The sequence below is a fragment of the Sminthopsis crassicaudata genome, chromosome 2 (genome assembly GCF_048593235.1).
Source record: "Sminthopsis crassicaudata isolate SCR6 chromosome 2, ASM4859323v1, whole genome shotgun sequence".
In the NCBI taxonomy this organism is placed as follows: domain Eukaryota; kingdom Metazoa; phylum Chordata; class Mammalia; order Dasyuromorphia; family Dasyuridae; genus Sminthopsis; species Sminthopsis crassicaudata.
Window position 1 is genome coordinate 125,248,994 of NC_133618.1, and position 17,920 is coordinate 125,266,913.

The 17,920-nt window shown below is 35.4% G+C and overlaps 1 protein-coding gene and 1 long non-coding RNA gene across 2 annotated transcripts in view; one reads left to right on the top strand and one right to left on the bottom strand.

Annotated features, from left to right (window-relative positions):
• TACR1 (tachykinin receptor 1) overlaps nucleotides 1-1,933 on the bottom strand; it is a 163,581-nt gene extending 161,648 nt beyond the window's left edge. The window contains exon 1 of the mRNA XM_074287205.1: nucleotides 1,539-1,933. Coding sequence (XP_074143306.1) covers nucleotides 1,539-1,933 — 395 coding nt within the window. The remainder of the gene's footprint in view (nucleotides 1-1,538) is intronic.
• Nucleotides 1,667-17,659, top strand: LOC141554858 (uncharacterized). The gene is made up of 3 exons (XR_012485985.1): nucleotides 1,667-2,130; nucleotides 10,643-10,755; nucleotides 16,938-17,659. It is a non-coding gene; the product is annotated as an uncharacterized LOC141554858 (long non-coding RNA).
• The last annotated feature ends 261 nt before the right edge of the window (nucleotides 17,660-17,920 follow it).

Genomic DNA, 17,920 nt, shown 5'->3' on the forward strand with positions numbered 1-17,920 from the left:
GCAGAGCTGATTAGATATTATTTAGACCAAATAACTCATTTTACAGATGTGGAAACTGAGGCCAAGCAAAGTAAAGTGATCTGGCTAACATTAAACAAATAGTATTGTTGTTTAGTCATTCTTCAGTTGAATTTGAATCTTCACAATCTTGTTTATGGTTTTCTTAACCAAGATACTAGAGTGGTTTGCCATTTCTTTTCCCAGATCATTTTATAGAAGAGGAACAAAAGGACAAAATGATTAGTCCACAGCTCCTAAGTGTCTGAAGCAAAATTTGAACTCAGGAAGATGTCTTCTTGACTCCAAGGCAGGCACAATATACACTGTGACACTTAGATGCCCAAGCAAATAGCATCAGACCTGAAATTTGAAGTGAGGTCCCACTTCCTATGTAATTATCTTTTAAATTACCTTTTCTCTATAAATATACAAAGGACTTCCAGATTGGAATAATCATTCTTACTTATATTTATTAAGTCCTTTAATTTTATAAATGTATATAAAACATTTCCAAAATTTTCTCTTTTTATTTTCATATCACCCCTTTGGGAAGTTCTTGCCATCATCCATATTTTACAAAGAAAAAAACAACTGAGGTTCCAAGAGGCTTCCAAGACAGGGCCTTAAATCTCCAACTTCAGAATAACTCTTAAACTCTTAAGAATAACAGTTTTCATCTCTTAGCTCTAATTGGTTTAAAGAAAGACTCCTACAGGATACAGATTACAATGGATAACCTCTCACATCTAAGATTCAAAAGTGATGCACTCGTTTACAAAAATATTGTTTCACAGGTGAAGGGAAAATAGAGCTTATTCTCTCCTTTTTTTCCCCCCACCCAAGCTGGAGAAAGTGAAGAACAGAATGGGAAGAAAGATTTTAACCTAAAAAAAATCAGCAGACTTACTAGACTCCAGTAACCTGAGGTGTTCACAATTGTCAATCCTGGGGCCACCACCAAGCTTTGAATATAAGCATATGATTGATCATATAATTTTGAGGTAGGAGGGGCCTTAGACATCATTCAGTTCAATCTTCTCATTTTACACATGAAGAAGCTGAGTGGGGTGGAGGAGGGGGGAAGAGAAAAGGGGAGTGACTTGGCTATTGGTTAATATCATATAACATTAAGAAATTAACTCCAGTCCTTTGATTTCAGATTTTACTGCTTTTGCTACGTTACTATGTCCCAGAACAGGGAAATACAAAGGGGAAAAAAAGTAAAGAAAAAAGAAAGGGTTGAAAAAAAGGAAAGGAGATAGTAAAGGAGACAGTTGAGTTGGAAAAGGAGAAAGTAGCAGAGAGAGGAGAAAAAAGAAATGTAAGGGGAGAAAGAAAAAAAGGGGAAAAGAGGTAAATAGTAGAATTTTAAGAAAGCTATTCAAGTGCTAAACAAAGACAATCTTCCCCAGCTCCTCCATTCTCCCTTCAAGTAGCAACCCGTTCGCTTTACGCACGCACAGCAACCCCATAACTCAAAATGATACAATATTACTCCCTTTCTCCTCACATCCCCTCCTTTCAAGGATCTGGCTCACCTATCGAAGGCGACCGCAGTCATGGAGTAGATGCTGGCGAAGACTGCAGCAATCGGAAAGAAGTTGTGAAACTTGCAATAAAACAGTCCGTAATACCACTCGTTGTGAATGGCATAGGTGAAGTTCACTACTGTGTTGAAGGCAGCCATAGAAGCTTCTGCGAAGGCTAAGTTCACCAGGAAATAGTTAGTCACTGTCCGCATCCTTTTGTGGGCTAAGATGATCCACATCACGACCACATTGCCCACCACGGAGGTCACCACAATAACAGAGTAGGCAGCTGCCCAGAGAACGATCTGCCAGGCCGGTTGCACGAACTGATTGGCTTCCGAGCTATTGGAGGAGACATTTAGGGAGAGGGCAAGGTCTGAATTACTCTGCAGAATATTATCCATCGTTCTTCTTCTCGGGTTAAAACCTGTGGATCTGCCACGCACGCCCCTAGGGAACGGAGTCCAAAGAAGAATAACTGAAGTGCAAAGCTCCAAGCAACAGAGTTTCAACGTCTCCTGTCAAGAATCCTTCCCCGAGATCTGGGCGGATTTCGGGGGGACTGAGTGATTGCAGAATGGGCAAAGTTGATCTGACTCAGGTAGCTTCGATATTCTTCTCTTCAAGGTTAAGCAAGTGGGGGGGGGTTGTCTTTCTCTAGGTTTTAAGAGAGAAATTGACCAAAGCAATTTCTCATCGAATCACAGCTCTTGGAGGCAACTCCGAGCTCTGTAATTCTGCAACCGCTTTCTTTGGCGGGGAAAAGGGATCCTGTGGAAGCCCAAGGGGCACCAGACATGGTGCCCCCTCCAAAAGTTCTGAGCTAGGGCTAGCGATCTGGAGTCAACCTAGGTGGAGAAAAGCCACTTGATTTTTGTCTTGTCGCACAGCAGCACTTGCTGCCACTGCCGCCTGCAGTCCCTCAGGCTACGGCGTGGATGCCCCCTTCGCTCCTTCCTTCTCAGCCCTGGAGGTGCCAGAGCCTTTGCCCGGCGTCTCAGAGCCTTTTATAGCGCGCTGCAGAGACGTCACGGTTTGTAAAGGGGGATGTGCCTAGTCTGCGGACCCACTCCGTGGTAACAAACAGAGCACCAGCTGCACTAGTTGTTCACAGATATATATATATATATATATATATATATATATATATATATATATATATATATATATATATATATATATATATATATATATATATATATATATATATATATATATATATATTCCTCTGTTACTCGATCCTTTCCTTGCTTCTGGGGAAAGAGATGTGTATGGATGGTGCGGGGGCGGAGAGAAGGGACCCGAGTCCGCCTTGGGGCAATTGCTCTCGAGCTGGAAGGTAACTTCAGATGTAGCTCCACTACAGCTTCAGTCGGGCTTAGTGTGTGTGTGTGTGTGTGTGTGTGTGTGTGTGTGTGTGTGTGCGCGCGCGCGCACGTGCGTTGGTGGAGGAAGGGTGTGCATTACTTTGGATGGGGGCAGAAGGGTGTCTTATTGCAGGTCGAGTGGAGATGTATTTTACCCGAAAGACTTTGCTAGGGACTTCCAGCGCGAAGCTGGACCTCTCTAGAGCTTACCAGAGACAAATCGACCTATTGTATATATAGGGTGTAGGACTGAGAAGTGACATCTGGGATGCTAGGCTAGCTGCCTGATTCACTGAAACGAGAAGCGGCCATCTAGGAAGACGTCCGGGACATTGGTTTAGTTTGGAACTTCACTGTTTAATCCCGGGAGCAAGAGAAACAACTTTCCCCCGGAGAATTAGTGGTAGTAGGAGTCGGAACCCTCTTCTCTATTTGCCTACTTTACATTTTCTCTCCTAGAGCTAAATTGTGTAAACACGTCAGCAGAATTGCTGATCTAGCTTATCCAGCCGCATTTCTTAATTCTAGTCTTTGTCTAGAATGGTGGTGGGTCGGGTGCTTGCATTCGCAAGTGTCCGAGTGACCTGACTGTTGCTTCCCGCGGGGCGCAGTGGGCACATGGAGCTTGTCCCAGATGACGCCCTCGGGGATTGGGGCACCGGAGCCTAATCGGAACGCGCTGCCTGAGCAGCTCTGCTGGGAAAGGTTGTGACCAGAACCATATAGTCCTAGTCCTGCCTAGCATCCACAGAGCCACCCCATCCCCCAGCCCATGGAGTAATGCCCCGTACTCAGCGAGAGGCTACTAGAGGAAGGGGCCTGGATATGGTGTAGAGAGAGGGAGGGGAAAGGTTCTTTCTTCGTCTCTCCTCCATTTCAGATTTTTTTCCTAGGGCTATTGCCTGGATTCATCCTGCTGACTTGAAATTCTACTTGTCTACGGACGAATAGGACTTTTGTCCTGACACTGGACTTAGCTCAGTTGGAGCCAGCTTGGGGCTGAGAGTGTGACTATGGGTTTGTCAGCCTTTAATAGAATTCCACTGCATAAAGTTTGGTTAAGCTACGCCAGAGAGAATTTATTTCACTTGTAGTTGACTCTAGACTTGTATCTTACCGTTTTTCCTCCCTACCCCTGAAACCTCCAATTATGCCAAAGCATCCAGTACCAGATCTCTGGAAGGGGCAACAAACCTTGGTATGCAATCCCCTTCCCTCAGGGGAGCGTATTGCATATGTGTCTATATGAAGATCACAGAATTCCACGGTGATAAATTGGCAATCCCAAAAATTCATTCTCTGTTCCCCATCTCTTCCTCCGTGGATCCACTTCTTTTCTAGTTCCTGGATCTACACAAATGATCCTTTTCTCTTCTGCACTATTAGTAATAATAATTTGCATTTATTTCTATTGGTTAAGGGCTTACAAGATGGGTGGTCTGAATATCATTATTTCCATATTATAAATGAAGAAACTAAGAAAAGATAAGTAATTTGCCCATAATAACACAATTAAGTGTCAGAGCCAGGATTTACTCCTGATTCCATCATCTACCTTTCCTTTCCAGGATCTACCTTTCCTCTGTTATAACACGACTCTTGATAACAATCGCACCAAAACAATAGCTTATATTTATAGTATTATGATGTTATAAAGCCTTTTCTTACAATAACCCTTTGAAGAATGCAGAATAAATATTACTTCTTTTTTTTTAACTGTTGGGGAAACTAAGTCTGAGGAATCCCTTTCCTTTTTCTTTTATTGAAAGATAGAGTTGCAGAGTGTATAAGAATTCTCTTCCCTCTTTCCTTCTCTCAAACCTACCATGGAGACACAAGAAATAATTACGCAGTCCGTTGTTTCTCATAGCTTTTTTATACTGTATTGCCTGTGTATTTTTATTATTGTTTTAATTTAATCCAATAAAAAGCATGTATTTACATTAATCATCTCCATACTTTAGATTCTGAGAGTGGATAGAACACCCTTTATGGAGAGTGGGAAAGAACTAGCCACAAATTAGGATTTTGACTAAAATCAATCCTGAAAACAATCTTAGTTTCATTTGCTCTTCCCTTTAAGCACATATGAGATCTATTTTAAGTCTGTCATTGCACATTAAGCACTTCCAAATTTTATCTTTTCCACATCCACACAGTAGTTATCTTATCTGCCTTTTTTCACACAATTTTCCTTCCAGTACTTTATGTTCCAGCTAAACAATTACTAGTTGTTCCTCCATCTCATCCATTCTTCTCCTGCCTTGCTTTATCAGAACAGATTGTTCTTCCTCATCTGCACCTGTTGAATTTTTTTTTTTTTTCTTTCAAGGCCTAGGCTTAGGATCACCTCCTCCAGGAAGCCTTCTCTGATCAACTCAGATTAATGATCTCTTCCTTCTTATAAAGTCCTTGAGCTATAAGAGTACTAGTGTGTATTCCACTACTGTTTCTGTATTTGTTCTTCCTTTATTATCAAACAGTATGATACAGTGGGTGATGTCTTGATTTGACTGCGAATTAGATTTAAGAGGCAGAGTTGAGCAAAGTTGTTAGCCTCATTTCCTCTTTCTGAGTCACCCAAGTCCAATGTCAGGACAAAAGTCCAGATACCTGGAAATGGTCTAGGAGGCAATAAATGACCATTGCATTTTCTATGTCTGACCAAGCTCCAAGAACTCCACAACATCTACTTCAACTCCCTTCATGGATATTGGAACAAAATGTTCTCTTCTGCCCATTCCACTCCAATATAGAGCAAAAGTCAAAGAGAATGAACAGATAATTCACTAAGATTAAATAGATAAATGCAAACTATTAATAACTACACAATAACCAAAATGATGCAAATCATGATAGACAAGATAGTGCTTTGCACTCACTGGAATTAAATAATAAATGTTCTATTTTTGCTTATATTTTATATCTGGCATTGTGCTAATTGTTGGATTACAGAGATAAAAATGAAATACTCTCTGTCCTCAAGGAGCAATATTCTAAATTCAGTATTGATGAGGCTTAGGGAAGGAAAACACTCTAATATATTGTTAGTGAGACTATAACTGGTGGGTAATTTTGGAGAGCAATTTGGTAATATACACCAAGATTCACAAAAGTGATCATACTTTTTAGTCAGCTGATTCCATTGCCAGATTTTATATAGAAATAGATACATTTAGATAAGATAGAGATATAATATCTATAAATTGATTGATATACACATATATAGATACTACATATGTACATGCATGTGCATGCATACATAGGTATATATATACATATGTATGTGTATCACCCTATTTTTCTACAAGATAGTCATAGCTGTTCTATTTGTAACATTCCCAATCTAGAGGGGAAAAAAAAAACTCAGTGTGTCTAACAATCAGAGAATAATGATTAAATTATGGTATATTAAGATAATGAAATATTATGATGTCTCACCTGCAAAATGAGAAATATAGAACATACAACTGCAGGGAGATCATCTATATCAGGATTTTTTAAACTTTTCTTTTTCATTTGAGAAATTTTTACATTACCTCGGGTATATAGGTTTATAAAATAGGTATACAAATAAAATATTTACTGATAATAAATCATAATTCTGTGACCTACACATTCAGCTATAAGATCTCATATAAAGTTTTTACCCACAATTTAAGAAGCTGGAATCTCTTCACTGGCATATTAGTAGGAAGCCAGAGAATTTGCTTCTGGGAGGTATACATAGTAATTTAAAAGTAAGGATTCAAAGGCAGTTAGAACAAACCTACTGGATTTTCTTTTGTTGTCTTTGCCTCCAGTTTTATTTGCATGGTCACTAAGAGAATTAACTCTAGAAGAATCAAACATACACTTGACCTAAAATTTTAAAAATTGAAAAAAAATTTACTATAATTTCTGCTATGTATGCAAATGCACTTTACAAACAAATAATTACAAATACATATTATAGTTTTCCTTTTAAATAGAAATTTTTGTGTAATTATATTATATTTGCCTTATGGGTTAAAAAAATTCTGTAGCAATTGATGAAGCTTTTTGCCTGAGAAATTGATGAAGTTTGATCCTTTTAGGCATTCTAAAATTCCATCTTTAATGAGGTTGATGTTGGTAGAGTAAAGCAAAGATGTCCAGAGCTAAATCAGTAGAATTAAAATTATATATACAGAATATCTCCAGTCCTACATTTTAAGGTCAGAACAGGGCAGAGTTGACAAGAATTTTTTTTAAAAAGAAGGGTGACAGAACCCGAAGTGATAGAAATTTAGAACTTCCTAGATTGATAATCCAGAACAAAACATTTGTTTTTCTTGGCTATACTAAATCTAAGTCTTCCTGACCCAGAGCACAGACTCTTACCCCATATACCATGTGACCTCTCTTTAAATTTATACTAAAATCTCTGTAGCACTTTGTGTCTGACTCTCTTTTGTCCTTATCATTTCTATCTTGTAACATGCTAATATGTGTGTATATATGTATATGTAGATTGTGTACATGCATGTGTATGCGTATATACTTACATGTGTTTATATGAGTATATACATATGTACATACATACATATGTGTGTATATACACACATATATTATTCCATAACTCTCCTGCCCCCATTATTCTATAAGTGTCTTAAGGACTAGTACTATGGTGGTGGTGGTGTTTTTTTAATCTCTGTATTACCAGTACAGAATATACTGTCCACAGTAAATATTTTAAAATATTCTCCCTCAAATCCTTTCCTCTCAGTCTATTTATTGTACCTCAATGTATCCAGGACTGTGAGACTAGAGGGCCAAAGTTATAAGCTTAATAATCTAGTGATATATGTCAAAGACTCTCAAGTTCTGATTTCAAATTCTTGATGAATACGGATACATACACAATGCAACACACACATACACAAACATACACAGAATACATGTCTTCTAATTCATATATATGTATATATATAAAATGTCTCATGTAACATAATGAATTACATATTCATATTTATATGGAATTGTATATTCATATTTATATTAGAAATTAAAATATTTACATGTTCTCCGAACATATAATATATATCTAAGAAATGAGAAGACTTAGGTGTTTTAATATATATATATAATATTTTATATTATATCATATGTATATACAAAGGAAGAGAGAGAAAATATTTCTCATTCCTAAGAGATGTGAAAAAGAAGACATAGTGTTCAAGACGTTAGATCTAGCCAACTACTTACTTCCCTAAGGGAAATAGTCTATTCAAATTCAAAATTCAGGCCCATCTTTTTAAAGAATTTTTTCTCTTATATCAAAGATACAAAGAAAGAGAAGTGATGAGTCTAAATATTGAGAAAGAGCTTTGAACTCTGTTGGTCATAAGACTATAGATGTTGTTACTGCTGATTTCTGTGACTTAAAAACACTGAGAGCAAGAAAATATGAAGTTTACATGTAATGTTTGGTGTAATGGAAAGAGAACTAGATCTGGAGGCAGAAAACCTGAGTTCAAATACTAGATTTACTATTTACTATTTATTGCTCTTGGTCAAATTACTTCACTTCTCTTGATCTTAGTTTCCTCATCTGTAAAATGAGTAGGCAATTTAGATCCATATACACACATATATTAGTATGTTACAAGGTAAAAATGATAAGGATAAAAGAGAGTCAGACAAAGTGCTACAGGGATTTTAGTATAAATTTAAAGAGAGGTCATGTTGTAATATATAGTTTTGGATGTCAAACCCAAATATAAACAGGGCCACTAAACTGCACATAAAGATTCTTTTGGCCTATTGACTTAGAATACCACATAGAAATATTATGTTCTATTGTATTTTTATTTATTTTATTACATATTTCTAAATTATATTTTAATTTGAGTTGGGTTACATTCAGGAGTGTTGTGGGCCATATTAGGCCTCATTTGACAACGAGCTAGATATTATCTAAGGTTCCTTCTAGGTTTATATCCTGTGATCTGATGATTCTCTGGCATTTAAGACACTACCTCCAACCTCTTTATACAGCCTTATAATTTATAACATTTATTACTTCCCTGAACATAGTCTTTGTTGCTGTTCAGTTCAGTCATGTTCAGTTTTTTGTGACTTCATGGACTATAACATGGCAGACCTCTTTATCCTCCACTATCTCTTCAACTATGTTCAAGCACATGTTTATTGCTTCCATGACACTATCTTTATTTCATTCTCTGTCATTTCCCTCTCCTCTTACCTTCAGTCTTTCACAATATCAGGATATCCTTCATTAAGTCCTTTCTTTTAATTATGGGACTAAAATATTTAAGCTACAGCTCTAGAATTTGTCTTTTCAATGAATAATCTAAATCAATATCTTTATTTATTAACTGATTTGATCTCCTTGATATTTAAAGGACTCTCAAAAGTTTTCTTCTAACACCACAATTTGAAAACATTAATTATGTGGTATCCAGCTTTCCTTATAGTCCAACTCTCACAGCTATTACCAGGGGAAAAACCATTGCTTTGACTATATGAACCTTCCAATAATACTACTTTCCATCCCTCATTATCATTGTTATCAGTAGAAGGTCAGTTTCTTCCCAGAAGAAAGGAAATCTTTTCTTTTGTCTTTCCCTCTTGTCATGGTGCACAGCACAGTATCTTACATATGGTATACAATTAATACATTCTTATTAACTTAAATCCAATTGTCATTTGTCCTATGGATATATTCACTCATACTTTTCAACATATTTTCCCTCTTCACATCTCTAGATGTTGAAATGCCTTCCTTCTTTCAAAGCTCATTTCAGAGGCCATATCACCTAGAAAACCTTTGCTAACAGTATGAAGCAAAAATAATCTCTCACTTCTCCAGTTTTCTATTCCAATCCATTTGGATATATCCTTTGTCTCTATAACCCTTTATCTGGTTTCATCATTATTTGCGAAGATATGATGCCTCTCCCTATCCCCAAAAGTCCTTAATTTCCCTAAGATAATCCTTCAATCTTTGTGTTGCTACCACAGAGCAGTCTTAACTATAATGTTAAGTAATAGTAATAAATATTCCAGTTCAAGTATGAAGAAAAATGTGAGCAAAGATGGGGAAATAAAAAAGAGCAATTCAAGACCATTCAATATAACCATGAACAATGAATTGAATGGAATCCCATCCTTCACCTTTTTACTTAGCTCCCCATCTACACTTATGTATTAAGTCAATATTTCAAGTCCCAACATGTTTTATGGCCAGATGAGTTAGGAAAATCTGCTAGAGTGTAAAATCAAGAAACCATGAATTTAATTACAAGTAACAATAGAAGACTTGAATGTAGTCTTAGAATATGCAATGTGAGAATGATGAAGGCAAAAAAGAAGGTTTGGAATTTATCTTGAGTCTAGGAAAAATAGAACCAAAGTACAAGAATCTATAAGTGCTATCCAGAAAAGAAAGATATGGCATATTCTTTAATACCTCTAGGATAAAAAATAAAATTTTCAGACTGATCTTTAAAACCCTTTATAACCTGGCTCCCACTTATCTTTCCAGTTAATTGAATAAAAAATTTCCCACCTTTTCTGTTCCAATTAAAATGAAGTGAAAAAGAACTGAAATTGTAGTGACTCTTAGGGGGGAGGCTTTTAAGAAACTTATCAGATGAAGAGGAAGGTTTTATCTTGTCTTTTTGCTCAGATCCTACAGATCTTTATCCTAGCTGAAAGGTTTTTTGTTTTTGTTTTTGATTTTTTTGTTTTTTGTTTTTTTAGGAAGTCAAGTTGATGTGGCTAATATAGCAAATGATGCGGTTTTGCAGGTGAAACACCAAATGTTGGGATTCAATCATGTGAAGAATTCACAATGACTATTATCTTTGGCAAAGGTAGGTTTATTTAGAGAATAGGATACAGACAAAGTGAAGAGATATAATAGACACCAGGAATGGTAAATGTGAAGTAGAGTAGGAGAACACAGCACAACAAAATGGCTTTTAATAATTAATGATGGAAAGGGCAAGTTCCCTAGCTGAACATACAATTAGTCAGGAGACAGGAAATACCCCAAGAGGTTAGGGCATGCTCTTAGCTGGAAGGCTAAATCCTAAAAGGGATTTAGCATCCTAATCGAGTTAGTTAACTATAAGAAGGCTAGAGACATCATAATGCATGGTGGTGGATTGAAAGGAGAGACACCATGAAGCATAGTGGGGGAGGATTGGAGGAGAGACAGCATACCTGTGGCATGGGGGCAGGATGAAGGAAAAGACAGCACAAGGAAGAGTGCAGTGGTGGACTGACCAAAGGGGTTCAGCAAAGATGGTGTGGGGATTTTATAGGGGAAATTTAACCTCAGAGACATGGCTGGATTTCTTGGACAGAAAGGTGGGGCTGACCATGACCTCCACAGAAGCTAGGCCTCAGAGATTTGTCATAATTTGGATTTCTTGGGTGGATATAGCAAAGTAGGGCTATAAGGTTAAACTGATATCCATCAGCATTCTTCTCTGTTTGCCTTAGGGGAATATTTCAATCTTTCTCTGCCAACTGCAACCAGCCATCTAGCACCTCATCAAGGTGACACAGTGGTTAGATCACTGAAATTTAAGAGTCCTGAGTTCAAACACAGTTTTAGACACTTATCAGCAGTTGATACTAGGCAAATAATTTTATCTTTGTCAGCCTCAATTTTCTCAACTAGAAAATGATAATAATTTTTACCCAAGCATTGTGAGAATATGATGAAATATTTGTAAAGTGCTTTGCAAATCCTAAAGAACTATATAATTCTCCTCCTCTCCCTTTTTCTTCCTCTTCTACCCTTTTCCTTCTTTCTATTCCTTTTCTTTTTTAACCTTTTTCTATTTTTTTCTCTTCCCCTTCTTCCATCACAATATTCCAATGTAGCACCCTTGAATCAAGACAGTGGCTGAAAGTAAGGAAAAAGTTATGGATATTCATCAAAAAGTGTGCCCAGACCTACTAGAAATATTACACCCAATTGGTCATTAACTGTCCAGTGGCAGGGAGGCTTGTTTGCCCTTATTTGTCATTGCCTAGTAGCAAAATAACTTTCTTAGTTTCAATTGACATCAATTGCCCAGGCCAATCTATAAGAAGCAAATACTGGCTAGGAGCAAACACATCGTAGGGAACTCTGTGAGGACTTTCTGGAGAGGAAAAAATGCTTTGGAGCTGATTTGGTTCATCTCATTGTTGAAGAGGGCCAGGTACCTCAGAATTAATCATCATATAGTATTGTTGCTGAAGTGTATAATGATCTCCTGGTCCTGCTCATTTCACTTAGCATCAGTTCATGTAAGTCTCTCCAGGTCTTTCTGAAATCATCTTGTTGGTCATTTATTATTTTTTTATTATAGTTTTTATTTACCAAATATATGCATGGGTAATTTTACAGCATTGACAATTGCCAAACTTTTTGTTCCAATTTTTCCCCTCCTTCCCCCCACTCCCTCCTCCAGATGGCAGGTTGACCAATACATGTTGAATATGTTAAAGTATAAATTAAATACAATATTAGTATACATGTCCAAACAGTTATTTTGCTGTTCAAAAAGAATCAGACTTTTAAATAGTGTACCCTATTCCTATGAAGGAAATAAAAAATGCAGGCGGACAAAGGTAGAGGGATTGGGAATTCTATGTAGTGGTTCATAGTCATCTCCCAGAGTTTTTTCGCTGGGTGTTGCTGATTCAATTAATTACTGCTCTATTGGAGCTGATTTGGTTCATCTCATTGTTGAAGAGGGCCAGATCCATCAGAATTGATCATCATATAGTATTGTTGTTGAAGTATATAATGATCTCCTGGTCCTGCTCATTTCACTCAGCATCAGTTCATATAAGTTTCCCCAGGCCTTTCTGAAATCATCCTGTTGGTCATTTCTTGCAGAACAATAATATTCCATAATATTCATATACCACAATTTATTCAGCCATTCTCCAATTGATGGGCATCCATTCAGTTTCCAGTTTCTGGACACTACAAAGAGGGCTGCCACAAACATTCTTGCACATACGGGTCTCTTTCCCTTCTTTGAAATCTTTTTGGGATATAAGCCCAGTAATAACATTGCTGGATGAAAGGGTATGCACAGTTGATAACTTTTTGAGCATAGTTCCAAATTGCTCTCCAGAATGGCTGGATGTATTCACAATTCCACCAACAATACATCAGTGTCCCTGTTTTCCCACATCCCCTCTAACATTGATCATTATCTTTCCCTCTCATTCTAGCCAATCTGACAAGTGTGTAGTGGTATCTCAGAATTGTCTTAATTTGCATTTCTCTGATTAATAATGACTTGGAGCATCTTTTCATATGGCTAGAAATAGTTTCAATTTCTTTATCTGAGAATTATCTTCATATCCTTTGACCATTTATCAAATGGAGAATGGCTTGATTTCTTATAAATTCGAGTCAATTCTCTATATATTTTGGAAATGAGGCCTTTATCAGTACCTTTGATTGTAAAAATGTTTTCCAAGTTTATTGCTTCCCTTCTAATCTTGTCTGCATTAGTTTTGTTTGTAAAAATTTTTTTCAATTTGATAAAATCAAATTTTTCTATTTTGTGATCAATAATGATATTTAGTTCTTCTTTGGTCATAAATTTCTTCCTATTCCACAGGTCTACCTTTATCCTATGTTCCTCTAATTTGTTTATAATCTCATTCTTTATGCCTAGGTCATGAACCCATTTTGACCTTATCTTGGTGTACGGTGTTAAGTGTGGGTCAATGCCTAGTTTCTGCCATATTAATTTCCAATTTTCCCAGCAATTTTTGTCAAACAGTGAATTCTTATCCCAAAAGTTGGGATCTTTGAGTTTGTCAAACACTAGATTGCTATAGTTATTGACTATTTTGTCCTGTGAATCTAACCTATTCCACTGATCAACTAGTCTATTTCTTAGCCAATACCAAATGGTTCTGGTGACTGCTGCTTTGTAATATAATTTTAGATCTGGTACAGCTAGGCCACCTTCATTTGATTTTTTTTTTTCATTAATTCCCTTGAAATTATTGACCTTTTGTTTTTCCATATGAACTTGGTTGTTATTTTTTCTAGGTCATTAAAATAGTTTCTTGGGAGTCTGATTGGTATAGAGCTAAATAAATAGATTAGTTTAGGTAGTCTTATCATCTTTATTATATTTGCTCACCCAATCCAAAAGCATTTAACATTTTTCCAATTTGTTAGATCTGATTTAATTTGTGTGGAAAGTGTTTTATAGTTTTGCTCATATAGTTTCTGATTTTCCCTTTATACTTTATACTATCCGTATACTTTATACTATCAGTAGTTACTTTAAATGGAATTTCTCTTTGTAACTCTAACTTGGATTTTGTTAGTGATATATAAGAATGCTGATAAACTTATGTGGGTTTATTTTGTATCCTGCAACTTTGCTAACGGTGTGGATTATTTCTAATAGCTTTTTAGTAGAATCTCTGGGGTTCTCTAAGTATACCATAATATCATCAGCAAAGAGTGATAATTTGGTTTCCTCATTACCTACTCTAATTCCTTTAATCTCTTTCTCAACTCTTATTGCTGAGGCTAGAATTTCTAATACAATATTGAATAGTAATGGTGATAGTGGGCAACCTTGTTTCACCCCTGATCTTATTGGGAATGGTTGCAGTTTATCCCCATTACATATGATGCTTACTGATGGTTTTAAATAGATTCTACTGATTATTTTAAGGAAAAGTCCATTTATTCCTATACTCTCAAGTGTTTGTTTGTTTTTTTTTTTTTTATAGGAATGGATGTTGGATTTTATCAAATGCTTTTTCTGCATTTATTGAGATGATCATATGGTTGTTGTTAATTTGGTTATTAATATGGCCAGTATACCGATAGTTTTCCTAATATTGAACCAGCCCTGAATTCTTAGTATAAATCCTACTTGATCAGGGTGTATTATCCTGGGGATGATAATTGACTTTTATTTTCATATATTTGACTTATTTCTTTATATATTTGAGATGTGAAGCCTTTATCAGAAAAATTTGCTATAAAATGTCTCCCCATCACACACACTTTGCTGCTTTCTTTCTAATCTTGGTTGCATAAGTTTTGTTTGTGAAAAATTTCAAAAATTTGATGTAATCAAAATTACCAATTTTACATCCCATGATTCTCTCTGTCTCTGATCATGAATTCTTTCCTTCTCCACAATTTTGACCAGTAAAATATCCTGTTCTCAGCTACTTTGCTCATAATATGCTCTTTTATGTCCAAATTGTGTACACATTTTGGCCCATCCTTGATTCACCTCCCATCTTATTGGAAAGACTTTTAGCTTATCCTATTACAGATAATGCTTGCTAATTTTTTAGATAGATATCACTTATCATTTTAAGGAAAGCTCTATTTGTTCCTATGCTTTCTAGTATTTTCAATAAGAGTGAGTATTATATTTTGTCAAAAAGCTTTTTACGCATCTTTTGTGATAATCACATGATTTTTGTTGGCTTTGTCATTGATCTGGTCAATTATGCTGACAGTTTTCCTAATACTAAACCAGCTGTGCATTCTTGGCACAAATCCCATCTAGTTATAATTGTATGATCTTTATGATATATTAGACTAATTTTGTTTGTACTTGTGTTGTAAGCTTGTATGCATTTTATTCAAATCAAAAATTTTAATTTTTAAAATTTTTTGCAACAAATTTATTAGGAAAATTGTCTATAATTTTCTTTATTTTTGCTCTTTTGGGCTTAAGTATCAGCACCACATTTATAGTTATAAAAGGAATTTGGAAGGCTCCTTCTTCACCTATTTTCCCAAATAGTTTATATAGTATTAGAATTTATTGTTCTTTAAATGTTTAGTAAGATTCATGCATGAGTCAATCCAGTCTGGAGGATTTTTTTCTTAGAGAACTTATTGGTGGCTTGTTTAATTTCTTTTCCTAAGATAGGGTGGGGTAAATATTCAATTCCTGTTTTGTTAATCTGTTCAGTTTATATTTTTGTAAATATTTATCAATTTTACTTAGCTTTGTCAGATTTATTGGTATGTAATTGGAAAAATAGTTCCCAAATAATTGCTTCAATTTATTCTCATTGTTGATGAATTCACCCTTTTCAATTTGATTTCCAATTTGATGTTTAATTGGGGGTTTTTAATTTGTCCTTTTCCTAACTTTTCTATTTGCATGCCTGATTCATCGACTTGTTTTTTGTCTATTTTGCTTATGTAAGCATTTAGAGATATGAAATTTCCCCTAGATAGTAATTTGGCTGTATTCCATAAATTTTGGTGTATTGTATTGTTATCATTTGATTTAATAAAATTATTTATTTTTCTAAGACTTTTTCTTTGAACTATCCATTTTTTAGGATTAGATTATTTAGTTTAAAATTAATTTTTAACTTCTGTTTTTATGGCCTTTTATTGGCTATGTTTTTTTAAAAATATGCTCTTAACAGGATGTAGTTAATATTTTTAGTTTTCTACAATGCATTATGAGATTGTTGTGTCCTAAAACAGGACATATTTAGTTTTTGTGGTTCATATTCAATTTTTTGTTAAGGTTCCTTTATAGCTGAGAAAAAGGTTTACCCCTTTCTATTCCTATTCAGTTTTATCCAGCAGTTTACCATATCTAATTTTTCTAAAATTCTGTTGATTACCTTAACTTTTTCCTTATTATTTTATGATTGAATTTATCTAGTTCTGAGAGGGGAAAGTTGAGTCACTAACTGGTATACTTTTACTCTCTATTTCTTCTTTTAACTTTTCTCTAAAGTTATAGATGCTTCATTGCCTGTGGTAGCTTTTAGCAAAATACAGTTCCCAGTTTATCTCTTTTTAATTATATTTATTTTTGCTTTTATCTTGCTAGAGATAATGATTGCTATCCTTCCCTGTCTCTCTTTCAGTATATCTATATCTATATCTACATATATATATATATATATATATATATATATATATATATATATATATATATATATATATCAACTAAAGCATATTAAATTCTACTTTAGCTCCTTAATTTTTTAATTGAAAACAATAATTTTTTTGCAGGTCTATGAATGGGACTGATTGGATGAAGTTTTCTCAGACTAGGTCTAAATTAAATGATCCCTATTCCCAGAGCCAGAAGATCAGGCCTTGAACCCTGGAATGCAGGAAGTCACATGAAGTTATGGAAGTTAAAGGAAGTGATGTGACCCACAAGAAGCAGACACTATTCAATGAAAAGGCTTGGGTTTTTTCCTATTTAACCGGGTGTTTTACTTCCTCTGGTTGATGCAGCACATGGTGGGAGCTGGGATGCCTCCTGGTTGTGCTGGACCTCTCCCTGCAAGGACTAAATACATGCTTTCTCTTTGTACCTGAAGATGTCTCTGATTAGTTAATTTGGGAAAGAGGGTCTAGCAGCTATTCCACACATCTAGAATACAAGAAACAATAATCCACACAAGAAAATTATGAATTACGTCTGCCACTCTTCTAGATTTCCGAAGGCACTACACTTTATAAAGAAATGATCAATTTGCATGTTTTTGAGTTGGCTAAAAAAGAATAAAGAGTTTCTGTAAAATGTCAAACTCTTTTTTTTTTTTTAAAGAAAGGCTAGTCCTCACAAGTAGAAACTTTGGAGGAACACTGGAATTTGTGGCACAAGGAATCAATTCATATTTCCTGTAGTCTTTGGAGGAGGCAATAATGTTCTTAGTCTTGATGGGGAATGTGACTGATTAAAGTAAAAACAAACAAACAAAAAATAAAAAAATAAAAAAAAACTTTTGAAGCTATCCAGCCTCTTATTTTTACTCTCTCTGTGTAGCTCTCTTTAACAGTGTGCTATTTGGAAACAGCATATTGTTGGAAATCATATTTTCTATTCAGTGCTGGCTTTTTCATCAGGAATGCTCAAAAGTTCTTTATTAAATATCCATTTCAACCCCTGATAGATTTTATTCAGTTTTGCTGGGTGGCTGCTTCTTGGTTGTAATCCTAGCTCCTTTGTCCTCTGGAATATCATTATTCCATTGATCCCATTA